This window comes from Myodes glareolus, chromosome 27 (assembly GCF_982192425.1).
Source record: "Myodes glareolus chromosome 27, mMyoGla1.1, whole genome shotgun sequence".
Lineage (NCBI taxonomy): Eukaryota > Metazoa > Chordata > Mammalia > Rodentia > Cricetidae > Myodes > Myodes glareolus.
In genome coordinates, this window is record NC_142052.1 from 27,395,844 (window position 1) to 27,419,823 (window position 23,980).

Consider the following 23,980-nt stretch of genomic DNA (forward strand, 5'->3'; position numbering starts at 1 on the left):
CGGTGAATGCTTGTCAAAATTAGTATAGTAGTATTGGCTAAACAGGCCTTTGTTTGATCAGTGTTAAGAGCCAATTAATCATAATAAATTGTGCCATAGACAAATGCTTTTACCTTTTCAGATGAGCAAGGTTCAAGTTGATTGAAAGAAATTAACACTTCTTAAAGAATTATCTTTAATATCTTTTATTTGTGTATCTGTATGAGTGCAGTGCTGGTGAATGCCAGAAGAGGGCATCAGATTCCTGGCTGCTACAGTTATAGGTGGTGGTGGGCTGAGCTACATGGGAAACTGGGAACTGAACTCTAGACCTCAGCAAGGGCAAGCAACCATGTATTTAATCACTGGCCCATCTTTCCCAGCCGGAAATTAACATTTCTGTCTGAACTGACTCATCTGGGTCAGGTAACAAATTTATCTGTCAATGGTGAAAAGACCCAGTGACCTACCAGCTTAAAGATACAAACTGTATCATTTTGTTTTCCAAATAACAAGCATTGATTGCCATGCTGAAAGGTCACTTGTCATCATCTCGGTTGTTGACCTACTGGCAAATTGCATCCTGTCACTCCACGGTACTCCAGGAAGAAAGAGACCCTTTGTTTGTGGAGAATAATTAGGGAGGCGGTGGCAGTTTCACAAGGTGTGAGATCCCAGGATGCTTCCTAAGTTCAACAGAGAAGCAAAGAGCAAACAAACACCCTGAGAAGAAATGAAAAGACGGGATTTTTATAATTACCCAAGACCACTACCAGAAGTCCCTCTGTCTATAATTAAAAGCCTGGGACCAAATACAACCTATAGCTTCAAGTCTATCAGTAAGGATTTCAGCACTGTGCACGCTCTCTACAATCAACAGTGTAGAAAACACAGACCTTTCAAGTTCTTTAAGATGAATAAGAAAACGCAATGGACAATAGCACCGGACTGGAGAGACAGTTCACTCAGATCTGAGTTTGGATCCCCAGCCCCAGCACCCATGTGAAAGCCAGGGAACGATGTCATCCATTTGTAATCCCAGCAACAGGGATACTGAGGAAGAAAAGTCCCCCAGGTTTGTTGGTCAGTGAAATCACTGAGCTGCAGGCTCAGTAAGAGACTCTCTCAAAACACAAGGTGGAGAACTGGCTAAGGGAGACACCTAACGTCAACTTCATATCTTTACATAAACCCACATACATGTGCATGTGTACCTCCTTCACCCCCCCATGAACACATGCACAACACACACATACACAGTGACAGCAACAGTTCTATACTGGAAAACCAAAGCACACAACTAAGGACCAATCACTTGAAACACAAATTTCACTGGCGTCATCATAAAAGCGCCACTCACCATATTAATATGCTACCCTAGGTAGCTGGCGCAGACATTTACTGCTGCCCAATCAGTGGTTCGAGTTTGTCCACCCACCAGATCGAGGCACTATGATTGTCCGGCAGACAACTAATTAAAGAGGCATATTTATTTCTCTTTCCGCCACTTAAGCTTCGAAATACCGCATTAAAATATAATTCGTCACAATCCAAAATAAAGTATCGGGTAACTAGGCATTAAAGTCCACTTATTTAAAATAAGGATCTGCAGAATCACGCCCTAGAGTTTGCTAGGAAATAGACAGAAACTTTCCTATACTTGGTCTCTTGCTATGAAGAGGACATAAACACAAATTCAAAACCAAAACTTACTAACCCCCCCTTTGACACACCTCTTTGCCGTGCCAGTCAGCCATCGAGATATCTACCCACAGGACACAGAGTTACACTTGCTACGTCCACTGAGACCTAAGGCCACACCACGAAAGACTTGTCCTAGTTTAGAAAGTCCTAAAATTAGCCTGAAATTAGTTGCCCCAAATTGGTGTTACATAAAACCCCGGGGCTCCAAGGAGCCTCTCCAGCCAGGACCAAGAACCATCACAGTATGCTGAGAGAGGGAGGCCAGGGCTCGGTCTGCATCGTATAAAATGGAAGTATGTTCTGTGCAATTTGACAGCGTTTGCCTAAATGTATCAGTGGATAAAAATCGGGTCGCCATGGCGCGCTGTGACTTCATCCCAGTCACGTGTTCTTTCCGTCCCTGCATCTGCACGGTGAATTTTGCTTACCTCAGGAGTTCAAAGGAGCTGAGGAGTAGTGACACTTGTCTATACTTCACCTAGCTCTAATAATTGCTGAGATGTTCGTACTTGCGTGTCTGCTGTACACACACGCGCACACACACACACACACACACACACACACACACGTTTTCACTTATTTTCTGTCTACAGACATCAACACTTATGAGCCTTTAAAATTTGGCATAAAGTTCCCTAAAATCAAGGAAATCTTGCATATTCATATGCTTCTTCAGTATTTATTTACCAATCATAGCTCCTTATGACATCTCTGATGCACTCATTACAATTTAAGTTCAGACAGGGGTGGTGCCTCTGCAGATAAAGCACTTGCTATGCCATCCTGACAACGGGAGGTCAGATCCCGGGGAACCAGAGGTCAATGTGTCACCTGGAGTTCCAGCACTCCCTGCGCGGAGGAGACTTTGAGAGTCCACCATCCACCCCAGCATCTACAGCAGCTGACAGGAGTAACCCTGTCTAACAAGGCAGAGAGACAGGACCAATGCCAGACACATCTGCACGCACTGTACATGCATGTGGACGTGCATATCTACACATGTATCACACACATAGGAGTCAAATCATCTTGTTTCTCTTTCTAGAGGGACTCAGCATTTTCTCAGCTAGCTGGGGAGATGGCTTATACAAAGACCTGGTTCAGATCCCAGTACTCACTGGGCGCATCAATTGGGTCCCAAGGACTTGATGGCCAGCCTATCTAGCCAACGTGATGATGGTGAGATTCAAGTTCAGTGACAAACTCTAAAAGGGGGTGGGGGTTGGGGTGGGGAGGATTCTAGAGGTTGATACCTGCCATCAACCTCTAGCTTTCACTTGCACACTCATGGATATGCATGCCCCCATGCACTCAAGAAACGTTCCTTTACATACACACACTCCACACATGCCTGTGTGCACACACATGAGTTTTCCTGCGGCCCCCATTTCTTCTCCTCAAGATGCACGGCTATGACTCACATCGGCTGCAGCTCTGAGGCAGGCCAAGCATGCTTGTGTTCTGTCTCAACACCCCTTTCTTTGTCCAGGACTTCCTCTGTGTAATGTTCCAGCCCCAATTGTGTGTCTGGGACCGTGCTGGCAGACAAGGCCATTTTTCTCAAAGCCTAGCCTCTGGCAGACAGCAGCCATGTCAGGCTCAGGGCAGCTAAACGGTCACATCACTTCCTCAGTACTGGGCCACCTGGGTACAGACTCAGTACCTGGTGCTTTATGCACGATGCCGAGGAGCAAGCCTCACTCTGCACTTATTTGAAGTTGAGAGTAAACCAAACCTAGCATTTCTCATTTAAATGCTTTTAACACTTTTATAACCGGGCCATGGGAAGTCCTGAAGACACTTCTGAGGGACTGTGAAATGACCTCTGACACAGGTAGCAGAATGTGAGACTCGAGCCTCAGGCCACCCAGAATGTCCATGGCAACCCCTGCTTCGGCTGTGTGAGGACTTTCCAAGACTGGGCTCTACCCATGCAGAGCAATACCCTCCCACCCCAAGCCTGTCTGACCATGCACATGTATTCACAGAGAACCTGCTACTGACCAACTTCTCTAGGTCTGGAGGCATGCATCTAGGCCCCAGGCTTTCACGTCTCAAAGGCCATGCAATTTGCTCACCCCCCACCCCACCCCAGTTTGTGTTGCTTGTCAGGAATCTGCTCTGAAGATGAAGGCGCTGATCCTGGGTCAGCCCTGTTCACCAAAACTTACGAACAAAGCAGGTTCTTTGTTTGTTTTAAGTTGGTCACACTCGGCATCAGCCTTTTCCTGTGGAGTGTAGCTGTTGGGCAGAGAGGATCCTAAGACTATCCTAACTCTCAGTGTGCTGTTCCAGAGCCGAGTGTATCACCCACGGCCCCATCTAATGTCTGGTCCTCGTGTTTCTCATTCCTCGTCAGAGAACTCAGATGCTAAGCTAGTTGCATTGACAGCATCTGCCACATTTGACTTCTCTGTTTATTCAATGCTTGGCCTCGCGTTTCTCGTATAGTATCATCTTGTGTGATTTTACAGGAAATTAGACAAGAAGTAAAACTGTTATGGTGTATATTTATAAACACAGACTGATTTGGATACTTCTCAGTAAATATGTTGAAAGGGCCTAACCACTATTCATACGCCTTCCAAATTTCTGAGTAGCCAAGACAGGAATTTAAGGAAATTTAAAGAAAAATACCCGTTAATTGCTAAGACCAACGTCAGTGGTCAGAGACAATATAATGAAATAGTTACCAGCCACGGCTGGAGCAGTGCTGGGAAGAATGTCCATCTTACTCTCCAAAGCTTCTGCATACAGAACCACCCAAAGCACCACACGGAAGGACGTTGTCTGAGCTGCTCTTCCCACGGCAACCTAAGCGAGAAAGGCTTTACACTGGTTCCCAGAGTTCCAAGGGGCAAGTTTCAGACACGCGTACATATCCTGGAATAACGGCAGAAACCCGGAAGATAAAATGAAGCCATTGCTGGGGTAGAAGAAGAGAACCACAGGGTACCAGTAATCTATGGGGGAAATGAGTAAAATGGAGGGAGGGTCCAATTAGGGATGATGGGGGGGAAGATGAATTCAGAAGAGGGAGGGTAACAAAAAAAAAAAAAACAGGAGACATGGAAAAGTTAGAAGAAACTATTAACTACCTAAAATATCTATAATAAAGGTAAGTCAGCCATAAACAAACATATATACTTAAGATTAACTGTTCCCATCTAGGCTGACAATGCTCCCGTCAAGAGTCAAAGACCGTCTACATGAGAAGTCATCTTCTAAGTTGCTAGTCAGGGCTGTCCAAGAGACTCCCAAAACATTACAAACTATGGCTATTGTCCTTGGTTGCCCCCAGAAGTAGAAGGTAAGTCCCTAGTAAGACACCAGGCACTTCAGATACAGGTGCCAGAGGCTATTTGTACTAGAACTGATTTGAAATCCTACTCCCTGAGGTCTAACTTTCTTAATATAAAGAGACTCCATGCAAGTTCCAAAAGAGGGAACAACCAACAGCCCTACCCAGATAGGACATCTATGACCCACAATAATAGTCAGCATGACATGCATATCTTGATGGTAACCAGCAGCTAACTGGATTTAAAAGCTGTTCAAACGGAGGGAAACAGCGCCTGGTACTGGAAACCTAATGGATTACTCAGGGCTAGGGAAGCCATAGTGGAGGAGAAACTACCTTTACTAAGCCAGTATCATCCCTAACTACCTTCTCAAGGTTTGTTCTCATACCCACAAATAAATGCAGTCCGCACTCCTCATCAAGGAGACTTCTCTTTGTATTAGAAGAAGACCAATACAGAAAACCAAAACCAATCAAAATGCAGGATTAAGGTGACTCATCCCAAGGATACGTCTACAAAAGGACCCCCACATCCAAGGCTCAAGGATTATGCAGGAAGAGAGGTAGAAAGACTGTAAGAGCCAAAGGAACAGGTAATTTACTGTGAAACAATCTCTTCTAGGAGTGTCTAAAGCTACACTGTTGTGTGATTGTAACATGAAGACCAGCTAGCTTGTTGGGGTTTCTGTCCCCTCCAGTACCCTACAGCCAGCAAATCCCAAAGAAAATCACACAGAGGTCTCTATAAGTTATAAAACTGATTGGCCCATTAGCTCAGGCTTCTTATTAGCTATTATGACTTATATTAACCCATTGTTCTTATCTATGCTAGCCAAATGGCTCAGTACGTTTTCTAGCTGGGCAGCTCATATGTTGCTTCTTTGGTGGTCTGGACTGGACTGGGGAGGGAGCTTCCTGCTTCCCAGAATATTCCCGTTCTCTTTGCTCCACCTCTACTTTCTGTCTGGTTTTCCCACCTATACTTCCTGCCTGGCCAATCAGCATTTATTTAAAATATGATTGACAGAATACAGACAATTCTCCTGCACCATGTGATGTTTTACTCTTTTCTCTTTTTGAGGAGTCCACCACCCAGCTCCCAAATAAGTCCCACATGGAGACTTATTTTTAGTTACAAATGCCTGGCCTTAGCTTGGCTTGTTTCTTGCCAGCTTTTCTTAACTTAGATTATCCTGACTACCTTCTGCCTCTGGACTATTATCTTTATTTCTGTATACTCTTCTTTACTCCTTTCTTTGTGACTTGCTGTGTAGCTGGCCCCTGACATCCTCCTCTCCTTGTTCTCTTACTCCCCTTCTTCCTTGTTTCTCCTTCTATTTAGTCCCTCTGCCTGCCAGCCCCACCTAGTCCTTGCTCCTGCCTTGCTATTGGCCGTTTAGCGCTTTATTAAACCACCAGGTGTTTTAGACAGGCAAAGAATCTCAGGTTTACAGAATTAAACAAATGCAACATAAACAAAAGTCACATACCTTACAATAATCGTCCCCATCACTATACCCATAAAGTCTCACTAATGTGACTACCTAAGCATGAGCTGAACAAGGACAACGGACATGCTAAGGTCTTTACCCATAAAGACTATAACGTTTCAACCCTACACACAAGCAACGAAAGAATTCTGAGACTTGGAGAAGAAATAGTCTTTCCCACGGAAGAGAATACTAATTAGTTTTCCAATACCAAGTGATCAGTACCCAAACACACACATAACATTATCCAGACTGAGAAGACTAAACTTATTTAGGAATACACACACACACACACACACATTACCAGCACCAACATCCACATACACTTATGTGTTTATACACACACACACATTACCAGCACCAACTCCCACATACACTTATGTATTTATACACACACACACACTACCAGCACCAACACCCACATACACTTATGTGTTTATACACACACACACACTACCAGCATCAACTCCCACATATACTTATGTATTTATACACACACACACACATTACCAGCACCAACACCCACTTACATATTTACACACACACACATTATCAGCACCAACACCCACATATACCTATGTATTTACACACACACATCACCAACACCAACACCACCAGCAGCAACACCAGGACCACCCAAAAGCAACAATAATTAGTGGAAAAAAGAGACCAAGAATTTGAAAGAGAACTAAGCCCTCGTCCTATGTGAAAAGGTTTGGAGGAAGAAAAGGGAAGGAAGAAATGATAAAATATGATAATTAAAAAATAAAAGAAATGACTTTTTAAATGGTCAAAATGGTTAATTTGGTGCCTTTTATATTTTATCATAATTTTTAGTTGGACATAAATCCAAATCATGCATAATTGAAGAACTAAGCAACTCTTATTTCTTCTCTAATTAATGAGAAATATGAGCCACCGCCTGCAGGCATATCCAGAAACCTCATCTAGCCGGAGCTGTTACAGTTAGACACACACCCTCCCACAGCCAGTAGGGCTGTCTCAAAGGACCACTATCACACTACATGGAAATGAGGTTCACAGAATCAGGAGGTCCCCACAGGTCTCCTATCTAAACTGCCTGATTGTGTTCACTGTCATCTCAAACTGTTCCTCTAGATTCTGTTAACTCAGAAACAGCTGACAGGATATGGCCCTGGTCACTGCACCTCACCTGCTCACACTTCACAGAGGAAACTCATCCTAATTCCCTCTGGGGAGGATTCCATGAGGGAGGAAGAATGTCTTTGGAATCCACAGGAAGGAAGACTTAAATGGGACAATCACGGACAAACAAAACCTTTTTCATGTCTTAAGTGAAGTGACCAAAATATCCAGACCCAACTAAAATAATCCCAAATCCAAGGCCCACACAATCACATGTTTTATGATAAAGTTAAAACTGGAAACATGGCCCATGGATGATGGAGTATTTACCCCAACTCTTACTACCACACTAACAAAGCGTCACTATTCTCAAAGACCTCTTTCAGACTTGTAGAATCTATTTTAAAAGCTCGCAAGAATATTTGAGTTCAATTTTTCACTTTGTGTCATTTACAAAAGACAGCAGGAAGTTGGCATTAGCTAGTTTAGGGCAAGCAAAGCGAAGCAGTCATACTAAACTCAGGGAGAAGGAGGGCAGTGGGGCGGGGAGAATTGGAGAGAGGGATGGAGGAGGAAGAGAGAGGGGAGAATGAGGGTGAGGACAAGGAGAGGGGAGAAGAGGTGGAGAGAAGGGAAGACAAAGAGGAGGAGGAAGAAGGAAGAGGAAAGGAACGAGAGAAGGAAGAGGAGGAACAGCAGGAGGAGGGTGGTATTTCTTAAAGGCAATGCTGCATTAGGAATGAGGCTGAGGTTCTGCTATGGGCTACAGGTTTTCCCCTGGTCAGTTTCTAAGATAGGTCTTCACATCTCATAGTTTCCAGGGTCCTGTATAATCTGTCACTCTGCAAAGGACACCTGTTTGCTCCTGCCCCCAACTCACCTGGACTGCTCAGCCTCCATGGCTTCCTGGCCCTGCCTTGATTTAGATCTCTATCCAGCAAAATGGGCACCACCTGCCATTTCCATTGTAACTCAAACTGTATCCTGACTTTAAGCTTTGTTCTTGGGCTTAAGTACTGCCCAGCCATTAGTTATGTTCTCACACTTATTGGTTAAATGCCTGCCTCTTCCTTGGGTTAAAGTCACCAGGAAGAATGACTCAGCTTCTTTTGGCCCAATACGCAGAGTTGAGCCCATGGGAGTCATTGCACACAGAAATATAACTGTCCCTCACTATCCACAGGGGATTTGTTCCAGGACCTCCGGTGATACCCAAATCACTGATGTTCGAGTCCTTCATACCGAGTGTTAGAATATTAACTAATATTTTATGCTATGTGTTTATGTCAACCCTGAACGAGCTATAATAGCCAACACCATGTCGTGCTACGTCAATAGTTAGGCTTTATTGTTAAAAAGGAAGTGAGAGGAAAGACAACTGTGTGAGGCCAGCAGAGAGAGTTCTTTCTGAACACCATCTGTTTGTGGTGCGTTGAACCCACAAACATGGAGCCCAAAGATAGGGCACGCTGATCGTTATTGCATGAGGACATTATAAAACCAAGAGCTTAAGAACTTATGCAAGAGTCTTATGAAGGGACAGGGCACTGGCTGGTCCTTGCAGGGTGTGCAGGAGGCCCCCTAGAAGGCAGCCTTCATGACCGTTCAAAGGTGCCAGCAGTGCCACCAAGATTGAACACCAACAACCTCACCGCATACTTGCCCTTACAAGGTCATGCAAGGATAATCAGAAAAGCAAAACCGAAGGCTGTTCTTCCCACAGGATCTACTTCTCAGAACTCCTGATTCCTGGGGTGAAAAGCAGGGACACTGGCAGCCAGTCTCTTGGGGCCATCTCAAGGATCAATGGCACAGAGCTAGGAGGACACACGAGTCAACGGCTAGACTCATCTTTCTGCCTGAGATAATGCTGTCTCGGAGACAAGCTGATCAGTGAGCACAGCCACTCGCCTGGCGTTCAGACCCTCTTCTCCCTTTCCTGTCCTCTGTTCTGTTTTGTTTATGGGGCCAAACATACAGGAAAGCTGAGCACGGCCTCCTGCTGCTGAGTGCTAAGTCAGATGAACTGAATGTGACATCAGCATTTAAATATTCACCACCTCGCAGCTAGACAAGAGCAAACACACTTTACAGCATATGACCTTTGACCCGTCTAGACCGTAAGGACACTCTGGGAAAACATCTCTCACACAGGGAGGATTCCTGGGCATCAGCAACAATGCCCGGCACGTGGCAGATGTTAAATCAACACTGGGTAGAGGGGCAGCTGATTGAAGAATCAATGAGACAACTAAACAAACATTTGAATATTTTCTGACCAAAAAGAAAAAAATACTTCTTACTGTGTCCACACCGTGACTTAAGAGGAAAGTCGGCCCTTCCAAGACCACAGCTGTTCTCTTCTTTATGCCCAGAACACCGCAGGGGACTCAGAGTGCAAATAAACGGGGAGGCCATCCCCAGCACGTGCAAGACATGCCTGATAAGTGTGTCCGAAGAGAAAACGTCAATTACACACTGCCAGCCTGCCATCCTCCCCAATGCGCAGCTGATGCTAAACACACACACATGGCCATTTTTCCATTTTCTGGGTCATCGCACCAAGAGTGTCTATCGCTGCTCTGCCAGGCATTCCGTCTCCCGCCTTCAGCTGGGCACCGTGGCCAGGAATTAGTACTTAGTCACTGGACCTCCCTGTAGAGAAGTCACAACATCACCCCAACATGTAAAGTTAAGACAAAGATGGAAAGCCATGCTCACAGGGAAGCGGGAATGGAGCTACATACCCCGAAATAGTGTCCAAGTTTATTTCATAATATGCTTTTAGAAATATAGTATCTTAAACATGTGTGTGTGTGCGCGCGCGCATGTGCTTGCTTTTGAGTTTTGATTGCAGGCATCTGTGAAGGTCAAAAGTGAGTATCAGATCCATCCCCTGGAGCCTGAGTGATAGGCAGCTGTGAATGCCACCAAAAGGAGCTGGGGACTGAACCCAGGTCCTTGGCAAGGGTAATACATGCTGTTAACCACTGAGTCATCTCTTAAGTGTCTTCAATGTCAATCTTAATGACTGGCCTCACGGCACAAGCCTCCTAAGGATGCTGAGGCAGGCGAATCACGAGTTAAAGCTTTACACGGAGCTGCCGAGTGAGTTCAAGGTCAGCTGGGATAGTTTACTGAGACCTAGTTTCAAAACAAAAGGATAAAACTGGTGTGAAATATAGCTCATGGGTAGAACATTTGCCTAGCGTGAGTAAGACCCCAGTACTGCAACAACAACAAAAGTATTGAAATTAAGTAAGTATTCACCGTTTAGAACTAGAGTACTAAGTTACAAATATCATACAGGAGCGAAATGCAGAAAAATCATGGAGCACTGTTTTGCCCAGGTACATGGTATGTGGTCATGAAACACTTAGAGGGACTGCCTGTGTGATACTTGCAGGACATGATGTGGTCTGTCAGGAGCTAACCAATTCCGCCAGACTCCTATTCTGATTTGGCTCCATGTTCCCATGCTCAGAGCAGCAATCCTTATGGTAAAAACTAAAAGTCCCTTCAGTGCTCATGAAGATGGTCAATGCATAAGAAACAAGTCACACACTTCACAATGAAAGAAACTCGGTTTTACTGTCATTGCTCGCTGAAGAAAACCATTGGGGCACAGGGCGTACTACAGAAGCACAGAGTTCAAATACACAGAGTTGCGCAATATCTGGCATTCATTTGTCTTAAACAAGGAGTTCCAGAGCTACACAATCAGCTCAGAGGAGTGATCAAGCCGGCGTAGACAAAGCGCCAGACTATGCTGAGGTTTGGTAATGTGGTTATAAGTAGCCTCCAATGTACCAAGGAGCAAATCCCACCTCTGGCTTCAGACAGGACAGAATAAAATAGAAGATGAAACCCGGCCAACATTTTGGGATTTAACCAGTTTGAAACTCACTTTGATGGGTTATTTGCTAACAAGCATCACAGTAGTGCAACCCAGAGTGTGCACTAGACGATGAAGGAGAGAGACAAGGCAATGATCGGAAACATACATAAACAGAAAGTGAAAAGAAATGTGAAAAAATTCTACTGGTTAATAATTAGAATGTGAGTACAGAAAGAAAAAGAAAAACCACAAGCCAAGCTCCGAAACAACACTCAGCTAAAGGCTGATATCAAACAGCCTCTCATGGGAGTGTTAACCTCCCCAGGAACGGTCAGCGTGAAGGCGGTGGCTCTGCACACCACCAACCACAGAGGAGGCTACACAGCTTACACTGCAGCACATTGTTCATCTGAATGGCCAGAGGTGCGTGCCAATAAAATTCCATGGGCACGGACATTTGACATTCTCATCTCACAAAATACAATTACAAGTTTTCAATCCCAATCACTTAAAAATGGAGACACCACTCCTAGCTTACAAGCCATATCAAAGCAGGCAGTGGGCTGGATTTGGCCAGCAGGGTGACTGTTTCATCTGAATGGATATATCATCGACCTATATGTAGCAGGCCAAGTAGCACACATGTAAAAACATATCCAATACTATTATTAAATAAAGACATAAACAACGTAACCCCCAAAAGTCATATGGATCTCTCTGCCATCCATTTACCATAAAGATTTTAATAGTTTTTGTTCTTGTATTTACATATTTATTATTGTGTATGACATGCATGTGACTGTATGTGTGTGTGTGTGTATGTGTGCACAAGCATGCACACACACTTGTAGACTTAGGTTGGTTCCTACAATGAGAGATACAAGGACAGTATTGGTTCTCTCTTCTATCCTGTGGATCTGGGTATCAAACTCAGGTCATCAGGCTTGGTGGCAAGTTTCTTTTTGTCAAGTGAGTTGCTTATCTTAGGATTCAGATAAAATCAGCACAGGCTGAAGGGAAGAATTCTGTAATATTTGGGCTTCTTTTAAAAAGAAACTTTTTTTTCCTAATTGGAAAAAAATTTCAATATAAAGGGTCACAGTAATGAAAGCAGATATATAATTCAAAAAAAATTACAAATTGGGGGCTCAGGGTGTAACTCAGTGGTAGATGGAACACTTGCCCAACATGCGAGTGTCCCTGGTTCCCATCTTTAGTGTCATACAAGCATGCACAAAGGCATAGACTTTATCAAATGAGAAGACAGACATGACATCAGCCATGTCTGTGCATGCATGGACAGATCTACCAGGTCATGACATCAGTCATGTCTGTGCATGCATGGATGGATCTGCCAGGTCATGACATCAGTCATGTCTGTGCATGCATGGATGGATCTGCCAGGTCATGACATCAGCCATATCTGTGCCTGTATGGACAGATCTATCTGGTCTAGCTCTCGCCCACCTCAGCTTTTCTAGAAATCAATGAAAACCTGGAGAGATGTCAGAGAAAGACCGAAAGGATTTCAGGGCAAGAACACTGCTTGGGGAGGAACAATGCAGCAAGGACAAAGTCATGTTCTTATCTGTCAGTCACAGCTAAAACAGGCTCTGGAGTGAAGTAAACCAACTAAGAGTGGACCACTAACTCTAGAAGCAGTACAGAAAGGCAGACATGCTTGAGAAAAAGGAAAAACAGCAAAGGGGAATGTGATCTGGGAATCAAGACTTGTGAAGATTTGGAAGCCTGGCAAAGCCACAGTGTTAAGGACATTGGGGTTTTTGACTTAAAATGATAAGGAATTAAATGTGAGAAGGAGAGGAAAGCCCAGGGTGGGCATCATAATTGTTAAAGCTTATTAAGAACAACATTAGATTCTACCTCATGCTTTGAAGTTGCCTTTATGAGATTACCTGCAAAATCTAATTACTGCTGTATGTAGGCACTTTAATGAAAGGTTTTATATTCATGAAAGAGTACAAAAATGTGTTTTATCTGAAACCCAAATCTCAATCATATGTTTTGAGCAGTTTGAATACTAAATGGTACATTCATCAGCCCATTTTCAATAATGAATCTGCAAATCTAAGACTTTAAAAGGACTGCCAAGGTCACAGCCTGAAAAGAGGGCCCCCACGAAATAGGCTCCGCTGTGATTAGATCAATCATCGTCTTTCTACTCTGCTGATCTCGCTGATCCTCAGTAAGGTAAGTATTTCTAGTTAGCATGAAATTCACTAACCACTCCTCTGTAGAGGAAGAAAGAAAACAACACACTCATGCCCCTTCCAAATGCTTCCAAGATCCTGACTTCCCAGGTACACAAGAGCCCCTCGGCCTGAGGCTGAGAAAGGAAGTTCCCTTCAAGGCCTGGAATGTGTGGTAGTTGGAAATCATGCTGTTTATATTCTACAACTAGGGTCCCACCCTCGACACATGTTTGCTAGAACAGACATCCAACCATTCCCCATATCTGCTGCTAGAGAAAGGGTCATCTGCCTGGGCCATGTCAACTAATCAGCTAACGCACGCCCAACGCTTCAGAGGGCAAACCACAGCTAGTCTTTACAGAAAGAGAGGCAAGGTTAAATTCCTGAGATCAGCCCTCTCAGTTTCGCTACCCTCCCCAGCTACTCAGCCACTGAGCACAGCACACAAAGAACAACGTGCTTTTGCCTTCAACTGACACCCAGTAGACGGCGTTCTTGGATTATGAACTCTCTCCAGAGGCCCCTATTTCCGAAAGAAGACTGAGCAGCGAGAACAAACCTGAAGGCATCCACGGATCAGACGTCGGCTTGGTCAAGGTGTTCACCTGCTCCCAGTTGAAGTCATCATTGTCCGCTTGACTATACCCGCACGTGCTGTATGGCTCATCAAAGAGGCAGCCACCTATGGCAGGAGAAAGAGAGACGACGTCAGTCATGGTCAGGAGTCTGGACTGATCTGAGATGCGCCAGGGAGACATCAAGCTAAGTTGGGTTTGACAGTTCTGCTTGGGACCCATGGATCTGACCCCTTCCATAATCTTGCCAAATACTGTTGAGTATCAACCATGCCTTAGCAATATAGACATATCCGTTGCTCTCTAAAAGGGACCAAATGCTGGTAGAAGATAACCAAAATAAAGCAAATCTAAAATTCACATTTTCCGGATGAATACTTAAACTGAGAAAATCCATCTTGCATTCAAAACTTGAAAAGAATTCCCTCGAGTACTCAACATGTTTTCAATAGGGAATTACAACTTGTTCAAAAATATTAAGAGAAATGTTTTCCCTAAAACACTGGCTTAACAATAGAGGAACAGGAATACCACAAATGACGAGCATGTCCTGCCAAATAGTTTTCCAAATATCCTTCCTATGCAGAAGCAGGCTTCAGTTTATGGTTTAAGAAATGGGAGGTCTCACGACCAAAGTCGATTATGAAGTCACTTTATAGTCCACACAAGTCTTCGTGGCAGAAATTTCAAGGCTACACATGTGGCAAACATCTGCTTAGTTTGGGTTCAATGAATGAAGCTATCTAAATAAAAAAAAAAAACAGAAAGTGCAGTACACACATGCTCAGCTGCATCAGGACCAATGGTGTTCAGCATAGCAATGACTTTCAGTCCCACCCTAGAGGTTTAACATGTCCGCCATGTTAAACTGCTTACAGTCTTTGTCCAAATGATTCGCAGAGGGACAGTGAATAGATGATACTGATCATGGCAATGATTATGAAAATCCTGCCACCCATTAAATAATGAATAGTACCTATTACATAAATGGTACCATAATAAGTAAATCTTACTAATTCAAAATATTAACTATAATTGCTGGCAGTCAGTACAAAGTGAGGACTCATGACAAGGAGGTGCAATTTTAGGACTATTATTGTGCTATACCTGCCAGGTACACCCTAGAGGCAGAAGACAAGGAAAATAGCAATTATAAACTAGAGAGAAAATGGAATTTTAGGACACCTGACCTAACTTTTACCCCCAAATCTAAACCAATCCTATGCCATCGCAACAATCGGGCAACCTCTGAAGACATGAGAAACTGAACATCATGTATGTAGAAAATCCCCAGAACATTCTCAGTTCTAGTCTCCACTCTGTCTCCTGAAACGTGTGCACCATTTATCTCCCCTTCACCCCACAAGGCAGCAGTTGAACACGAAGCTCCTGCACAGGAGAACTGACGGTGTGAAGGAAGCTGTTGTGTTCCAGGTCTTAGCGTCCCCAGGCAACACCTGCTCTGCCCTCTCCAGTTCCTCCTGTGAGCTTTGCAGACCTGTCACCACCCTGGCAGATGTTTTCTGAACACCTGTCCCAAAGAATGGCACCCTGTGCTGGAGCCAGAACCCACAGGACTCCTGCCCTTGACTGTAACTACAGCTTGGGTGTCTTTTCACAGCTGCTATCAGTTGTTTTTGCTTTTGTGAGGTGTGTGTGTGTGTGTGTGTGTGTGTGTGTGTGTGTGTGTGTGTGTGATCTCTGAATTACAGGACTGCCCACTTATCTTTCCTAAATCCACTTTCTTTTCAGCACAACACTCGAGACCGTGGACAGCTTTGGCAGTCCCGACCCCATCACTTGGGAATTAGTTATCCTGCCCAGCTTCACATTACAGAATTATCATAATTATTACTCACAAAATCCAAAAGGCTCTTGGGTTTGAAACTCTTTGCTCACTCAGAGTTCAACAAGCTCAGATACTTCACACCGAGTTTCAGGTGATAATGGGTCAAGATGAAAATCTCAGAGCACAACAAAAAATGCAAAAATCCTCAGGCCATGTATACAGGCCTTTAAGGAACCAATGAATTCTGTGTTTAGAGCCAAGTCACAGACCCCATATATATATATGTATATTATATACACAAGGGTTTCTAAAGCCTCACCTAAACTCAAACCACTTCTGGTCCCTAGCATTTTGGAAAAGGGCTACTCCATCTTTATCAGCAGACAGGATGGATACTCTGGCCAATCTGCCTGCGTGCACTGGAAAATGTGAGAGTGGAGGGAATCAAGAAACCCCAGGTTGTCCCAGACAGGCTCTCTCAGCTCTCTGGCACATCGTAGTCATTGGCAGCTCTAGGCACAAGGGTGAAATCAGCTGCTGTCCTCCGGAACACGTTCAGTTGTTACAGTCCCAACTACCCGTCCCCTGGGAACACAAAGCTCATTCTCAAAGGGACAGAATTAAACTCAAAGTTCAGTCTGACAATGATGACCATTCATGTGTCCCTCTTTCTGAGTTTTAAGAAGTTCTGAGGAAAAGTGAATCTGTCCAGTACCCGGTGCAAATGACGTTGAGGTGTTCAAAGACTATGTGTGACCATTTATGAGGAAAAAAAAAAGTTTCTTGCTCACAAGTTATAGTTGTGACATGGAGAATAATCTCAGCCTGAAGGAAGCCAAACAGCAGTGGCACAAATAAGAGTAAAGAAAAGAAAGTCAGCATCCATGGTGACGTAAAGGAATGCCACCTGGAGAAAACCCAGACGCCATGCTGACCATCTCTTCGATGACAGTCCTAAATAGCAGGGACAAGAGGAGGGTGCACGACACACCAGGAGGCTGGTTTAGGATCTCGTCTTCTAACCCAATGCTGAGGTGGATGGATACAGGAGAGGGGGAAGCAGGAAGATCAATATGATGCCAGCGTGAGAGAGGTACCCATTCACAGTGCGGCTCTGGTCACGTGCAAGGAAGTGTAAAGGGAAAACACATCTCCTTCTGAGATGATGCCTGACAACCAAACCCCCTGAAGACAGGATCCTCTGTGCATGTCCTGTTACCTAAAGATATATTACCCCGCATGCTACTCTTTGTCAGTGAGACCCTGCGGCAGCAGAGATGACTTCTTGAATCATCTTTAGGAATAAGAATCGGAAAGGGGAAATGATATCAGAACTGAATTAAACAAGTCTTGGTTCTCAGAAGGCTGAGACAAGAAGGCTGCAAGGGAAAGGTCAGCTTGGTATGCATGGCAAGTCTGGGGTCAGCCTGGGATACACAGCAAGACCCTCCCTCAAAAATTAACAAAAATGAGAAGGGGAGGAGAAGGGAGGGGATGAAAGGAGGAGAGAGGAGAGGCAACTAGTTACAAAGAAAACAAATATTTGGTACTAATTCAATTTTTTACTGATGAAAACAAAACAAACAAACAAACAAACAAAAAACCAAGCGCCAGGGTCAAGCCCCCAGTTTTTCTATTTGTTTTTTGGGGGTTTTGGGGGGTTGTTTGTTTGTTTTGTTTTTCATGAACTTAGTAGAGTGAAAGAAGAGGTATCTTGAGTCTGGAGGGATGACTGAGCCTTTAAGATCACGTCCTGCTCTTCCAGAAACCCTGCGCCCTCACCCCAGCACCCACACGAGACAGCTCACAGCCAACCATAACTCTAGGTCCCAGCAATTCAAAGCCTTCTTCAGCTTCTGTGGAACCTGCCCTCCTGTGCACACACCCATACCCCCACCCCCACCCCCCACAGAGACCTTAAAAATAAAAACAACTGGCATCTGAAAGCCCATAGGAAAAAGAGGAACTGACTGGAAAGCAATATTCAACCCGCCCTGTAGCCAACACAGCATTCACTGTAGTGGGAACACGACAAGGACCTCAGCACTTAAACATTAAGAATGGGAAATGAAGACTGGTGAGTTGGCTCAGAGGTTAAGAACATTTGTGGCCCTTGCAGAGGGCCTGAGTTTGATTCCCAGCACTCTTAGAACTGTCTGGAACTCCAGTTCCAGGGCATCTGACGCCCTCTTCTGGCTTCTGCAGGCACTGCACTCACGTAGTGCACAGCCATGCATGTAGGCAAAACACTCATACAAATAGAATACTACAAAAGGTAATTTTTAGCTTGTCAAAATGTCACAGGTCTTTAATACCAGAATTTGGGAGACAGGAGGAGAGGGGATCGCTAGGTTTGAGGCCACACACCCTACAAAGTAAATTACAGACAGCCTGGGCTACACAGAGAAATTCTGTCTCAAAAAACTAAAAAGTGTGTGTGTGTGGCGGGGGGGGGGGGTGAATTCAATACATTCCCCTCAAATTCAGTACAGAATTGGTCTCCAATAATTTTATCAGAAAATTTAAAAAAGTAAATATAAAGGAATATCTCTTCAAACAATGAAAACTATCTTAATTCAACCCCTAACACCACTGAGCTTGACTCAGGAAGACCTCAAAATGAGGCAGCGGCAAACTTGACAATGTAGCTCGCTATCTTCCCTTTTTATTATGGCTAAAACTAGAAGCTGGTTAAATGTTAATGAACTCTCTACAAATTGTGGCTCTCCAACATTCTTTAGCTCTGGCAATAATTAGGTAGCAAGCCTAGTTGCCTATAAAGGTCACTCATGATTTATGAAAATAAAACATTGCCATTTGCATACTGGAGGAACTTTATCTTGCCTCTTTCTCTGGGGTAGCACAAATGGCCCATTTTGCCAACAGTAATAGGGAATAATTACCCTATAAGGTATTAAAAAAAGGTGGCCAACTCGTACTCCAAAGAGAAATTTAGAAGGTTTCAAATCCATCTGTATAGTCAGACCTGGATAGACCACAGGGCCAAAACAAACCAACAGGGTTGTAGCCAGAGGCATTTCTGGAGGGCTTGGAAGACTGCTCTGTGTGTAAAGGAGCTTGCAGTGAAAGCCAGGCAGTCCAGTTTCAATCCCTGGAACCCGAATAATGGTGAATGGAGAGAACTGACTTCACAAAGCTCCCTCTGACTGCCACATGCACGTGGCGGTGAAGGCATGCACAAATGTGCCTCAAGCACACACCCGCGTGAATTATTAATTTACTGACTTCCTGGGGCTGGAGAGGTTGCTCAAGCAGTTGAGAGTATGTCTGCTGCTTCTCCAGAGAACCCAAGTTCAGTTCCCAGCATCCATCTGGGAGCTCACAACCACCTGTAACTCCAGGTCCTAGGGATCTGATGCCCTCTTCTGAACTCTGTGGGCACCCACACAAAAGTGGCAGACACACAAAAATAAATCTAAAAATCAACATCCTTGAACTGTATTCAGCCGTCATGCCATTTCGATCCAGCTCACATTTACACACGTTCTACAGACCAAATGATTCTCTGTTGATATACAGGGATCACTTCCACCCTGATCTCCTCGACTTTGTGAAGAGCCAGGTCTCCCAACTTCATCCCAGCGGGTTTCTAAGCTGCTACCAAAAGTCTCCAAGGTTTGGGAGAAGAGGCCACTACCTGGAACCGATTGTTCAGGCTAAAGTTTTAAGTTGATACTCAGTATGTGAGAGTTCTTTTAAGCTGGCCAGAGAGCAGCCTATGATCCCCAGCATTCTCTGCTAGTCACAGGTACCAATTCCTTAAGTGGACCAATGCCAGCTACATTCTCTAAGATCAATGTTCTTATGATCTTGTCTATTCCTCAAACCCAGTGTGAGTCTATTATATATCAGTATGTCAATATATTCAAAGGACTCATTTTTAACATAAAATAATAGTTGTAGTTTATCCCCTCTAATTTTATTTTTTTAACCCTAGAGGCAAGCACCAATAGTTTTCAAATTCCTGTGCCAGTTACCAGCTTTAACTTTCCTCAGCACTGCTTGCTCTACAAAGTGGCTAGATTGTCTAGGTCAGTGATTTTCTGTCTATGGGTTGTGACCCCATTTGAGGTCAAAGGACGCTTTCATGGGGTTTCCTAAGACCATGGAAAACACAGAAATTTACATTATTTTTGTTGTTACAAAATAATCAACAGTAAGCAACAAATATAATCTTATGGTTGGGGGACACCAAAACTGTATTAAAGATTTGCGGCATTAGGGAGGTTGAGGACCACTGGTCTAGACATTTTACCACATTTCCTGTCCCGTTGGCAGGAAGATCAAGTGTCCTCTGGGGGAGGCTGTGGGGAAGAGGACAGAAGAGCATTTCATCATGGTGCAAGTAGGGTCCTCAGCACACCACACAGGCACCCTCTCTGGTCCTGATGTCACTAGCAGCAGCCTGACCTAGAGCCCCACCTCAGGGACCTCTGCAGAGAGCCCCAGTGAAGCCCCGTCCTCTACAGCTGGTTCTCCAGGATGTATTTCCTCCCAGGTCTGCAGGTTCAGCCTTGCCAGGACTCCCCTCAACCACCGGCCCTGGCAAGACTCAGCTCACGCCCGTGCTGGGGTGGGGTTGCTTCGCACTGTGCCATCCCTTAGCCATCCGAGCACCCCTTCCAACAGTGCCACGCGGTCTTTCTATGCCATTTCCCACACTCCAGCCCCTGCGTTATGTCTACCTCCTGACAGGACCCTGACTGACCACTCCTATCTTTACAAATGGCAGTTTATTGGGATCAAACAGCTCACCCAATTACCCAGGAGTTTCAGTTCACGCCCAGGAGCTCAGCCAAGGTCTACCTGCAAATCTCATGCTCGCCTCTGCCGGCACCTTTCACAGACCTCTCCGAAGCCAGTCAATACCATGCTGATTGCTAATGGCCTGCACTGCAAGCAAGCTGCTGTGGCTAAGGCTCCTAAAAAGCAAGCGGGGGACGATCCAACATCCATTTCACACGCGTGTAAGAGAAACAGGCATCCTGCATTGTTCTGCATTGAACAGGTGGCAATGACGCACAGACCTGAGCTGTCCTCCTTAGGATTGTGATTATGCCCCATTTAAGGTTACTCTGTGGAAGGCTGCACTAGCCCTTGGGGGACATCCTAGGGCGTTTTACTCATTTGTTCTAAGTACAGAATGACCCCATTTAAGGTGGGCTTGATCAAATGCATTAAAAAAATTAAATGGGTCTCTCCATGGAGAAAACAGATCAAAAAATAGTGCTAAGATACTCCCCCAAAGAATTAATGTTCGGTGTTCTCTTTTCCGAAAATACACGAAACTGCTGGCGGTTCTACTCATTTATTTCAATCTTAAACACTCTGAAAGACAAACAGCTAGGAGCACACAATTCAGAGGATAAGCAGGAAATAATCTCCAACAGACATAATTGTCTTAAGAGTTAAAGAAAAAGGGCCTCTACCCACACGCCAGGGCCTCAGCCTTCCTCGTTTCAATCACACCGACGACGACACCGACATTTAATTGTCTGCCGACCAATAAAAGTATACGGTGCCTCCGAAACTTTGTGAGCGTGCCGTGATGTTTAGTGGATCAGACACTGAGCATTACAGAAATGCTCGCCGACATAATTCAATCTAGCAAGCCGGTTTACACAGCGGATAGGCATTTAAACGGCGAACGCGGTGCTCTGTTGTAAAACATGCCATTTGCCCATGGATCTGTTTTGCATACTGCAAAGCAAATGAACTTGTTTCTAAAGTGTCTATGCCTTATTACCCTTACCACGGCCTTCATTGTCTATCAGTCTACGGATCCCTAATATTTACACAGGCTGGATGGCAAGCAGTCAAGTGATTTCGGGCTTTTTTGTTTTCCTTATTGATCTTTAAAATCTTTGGTTTTGAATGGGTGTGGCTGTCATTTCTGTTTCTACATGCTCCAGGCGATCGCTGGCAGCTGTTTTCCAGGATATCACTATGTTCCTAATAGAGATGCCACTGGATTGAACTAAACCACACCCAAGAAGTCCCTGTGTGGCTGGGCTGGCCTCCACCTGTGCCCCTGTCCGTGCGCCACACTCCAGACACCACGCTGTGAAATGGGCGGTCTGCCTTCGCCTTAGACAGAGGATTGATAAATGAAAACCGTCTAGAGGAGACGATCTCCGGCTCAGGACTGGTCACGTGATGACTTGAGTCACCTGTGCTTCAGGTTCCCACTATGGGCTGGGATTATCAAGCGGGTACCACAGTCAGCTGCATCTGTAGGATCATGAAAGGAACACAAATTTCCAGGCTGCCCCCCAACTTCTCAATCAGACACCATGACCCCCAGTTACCTGGGCTTTAGCAAGCCTCAAGTGACTCTAATGTAGACTGTTTAACAATCAATCTCCTAGAATAACACATTTAACTAGAAACTCCTGGGACCAGCCTCAGGGATCTACGGCTCTTAAAAAGGTCCCAGAATAATCTAATCACTGGCCTATTTTTAAAAAGTCTGCTCTAGATTGGTACTTTCAAATAGCTTAAGAAAACATTATCCAGTTTGGGGGGAACTAGAGAATAGTTCAGTCGTAAAAATGCTTACTTAGCTTGAGGGACGGCGTGGGGTGCATCCTTAGCACTTAAAAAGAGGGATATTGTTTTCTTTAAAACATTGCTTCAGTGTCTGTTATTTATAAATTATGTTTGCACAGTACTGTACGTTTTTGAGCATAACAGCACACATGCAACTGACCTTTTAAAGTGTTTCTAAAAAAGGATCTGTAAGTTAAACCCCAAATATTTCCTGCCACAAATAGCCAGACACATTATATTCTTCAAAAGGTGTCCGAACAAAGCCGTCTGGTCACTGCGGCTCTCAATATACTTAAGAGTTTAGTCAAAAACACCTCACAAATGAAGAAGGACGATAAAACACCAGGGCTGGCTCAAAGAGCTAAATCTCTTGTTCTCATGCCTGGATATGATAGCCTTGATCTGTCTGTCATATTTCTCCTACACGGAACCACTCAGCAAGCACGGAACGGTCATGCTAAGGCAAGTGCAGGCAATTAGTAGGAGGCAGGATTCCATCCGCGTCCAGGAGCGCTCCTGTCTGCTTGCTATGATTTACAAATCTATCGCTTGAAAACGTTGCTAGTATAAGTTATCCTCCGAAGCAGCAGATAAACTCCGGAATTCAGCCAGTCAATCATGCTTGCCAAATGAGGCGACCTCAAGAAACATTATCTCTACACATTACATTCGTTGGGCAGAATCTAATTATAAGGAAAAAGAACACACACCATTGCACGCATTCTCTTGGTATGATAAACCATTTACTCTAAAGTCCTCTAAGTAAAGGGATGGCTAATAAAACATAGGGTAAGCTGTTCAGATGAATACATTGAATAGGGATCAGGGAGGAGGATTCCAAGAAGTCTTGGGTCTGTCTTTCTCACTAACGCGGACTCAAGAGATAAGGAGTTTTCTCACATCAAAGGTCCATATGGCTTCCATGAATCAATCCCAGGATGCAAAGGGAAGCAGGCAGCAGAGAACTGGAGCACTTGGTCCCAAAGCCTGTCAACCAGACGCCAGGTGCCCCAGACCCCTGAGACTGAGGAATGCCAGAAATGAGCGGGCATTCTTCCCCACTCCACATTTCTCCTGACTGACCTCCGCTCCTTCACCTTGCTGTAATGAGGCATCTCACTACCCGTAGGTTCTATTACAGTATGTCAGAACCTCCTGCCACTTGATTGTACGCTCATTTGAGGGAGCAGCTGTCTCTTTCAACGCCAGGGGGACCCGAAGTCACTGTTGAAATGGCTGAGGAACTATGCGCTGCTTTAGTCTCTGAAGTACCATAAAGGATCATGGATAATTCTGACCCTGAGAGAATCTGAGAGCCTATTCCCTATAGGATATCCAACTCTATAATAGCCATTACCAGCCACTCACAGGAGCAGAGAAGGTTAAACATTTTGGTACATGCCCAAGTGTGGCC

The 23,980-nt window shown here is 44.6% G+C and overlaps 1 protein-coding gene across 5 annotated transcripts in view; it reads right to left on the minus strand.

Moving 5' to 3' along the window:
• The window catches only part of Ptprm (protein tyrosine phosphatase receptor type M), a 698,333-nt gene that overhangs the window by 515,972 nt on the left and 158,381 nt on the right, over positions 1-23,980 (minus strand). For 4 of the 5 annotated variants that reach the window (XM_087902425.1, XM_087902421.1, XM_087902423.1 and 1 more), the window contains exon 2: positions 14,192-14,314. In XM_087902425.1, coding sequence (XP_087758551.1) covers positions 14,192-14,314 — 123 coding nt within the window. Of the gene's footprint in view, positions 1-14,191; positions 14,315-20,823; positions 20,843-23,980 lie in introns of those variants that run through there. The other variant, XM_087902422.1, reaches the window with a different exon arrangement.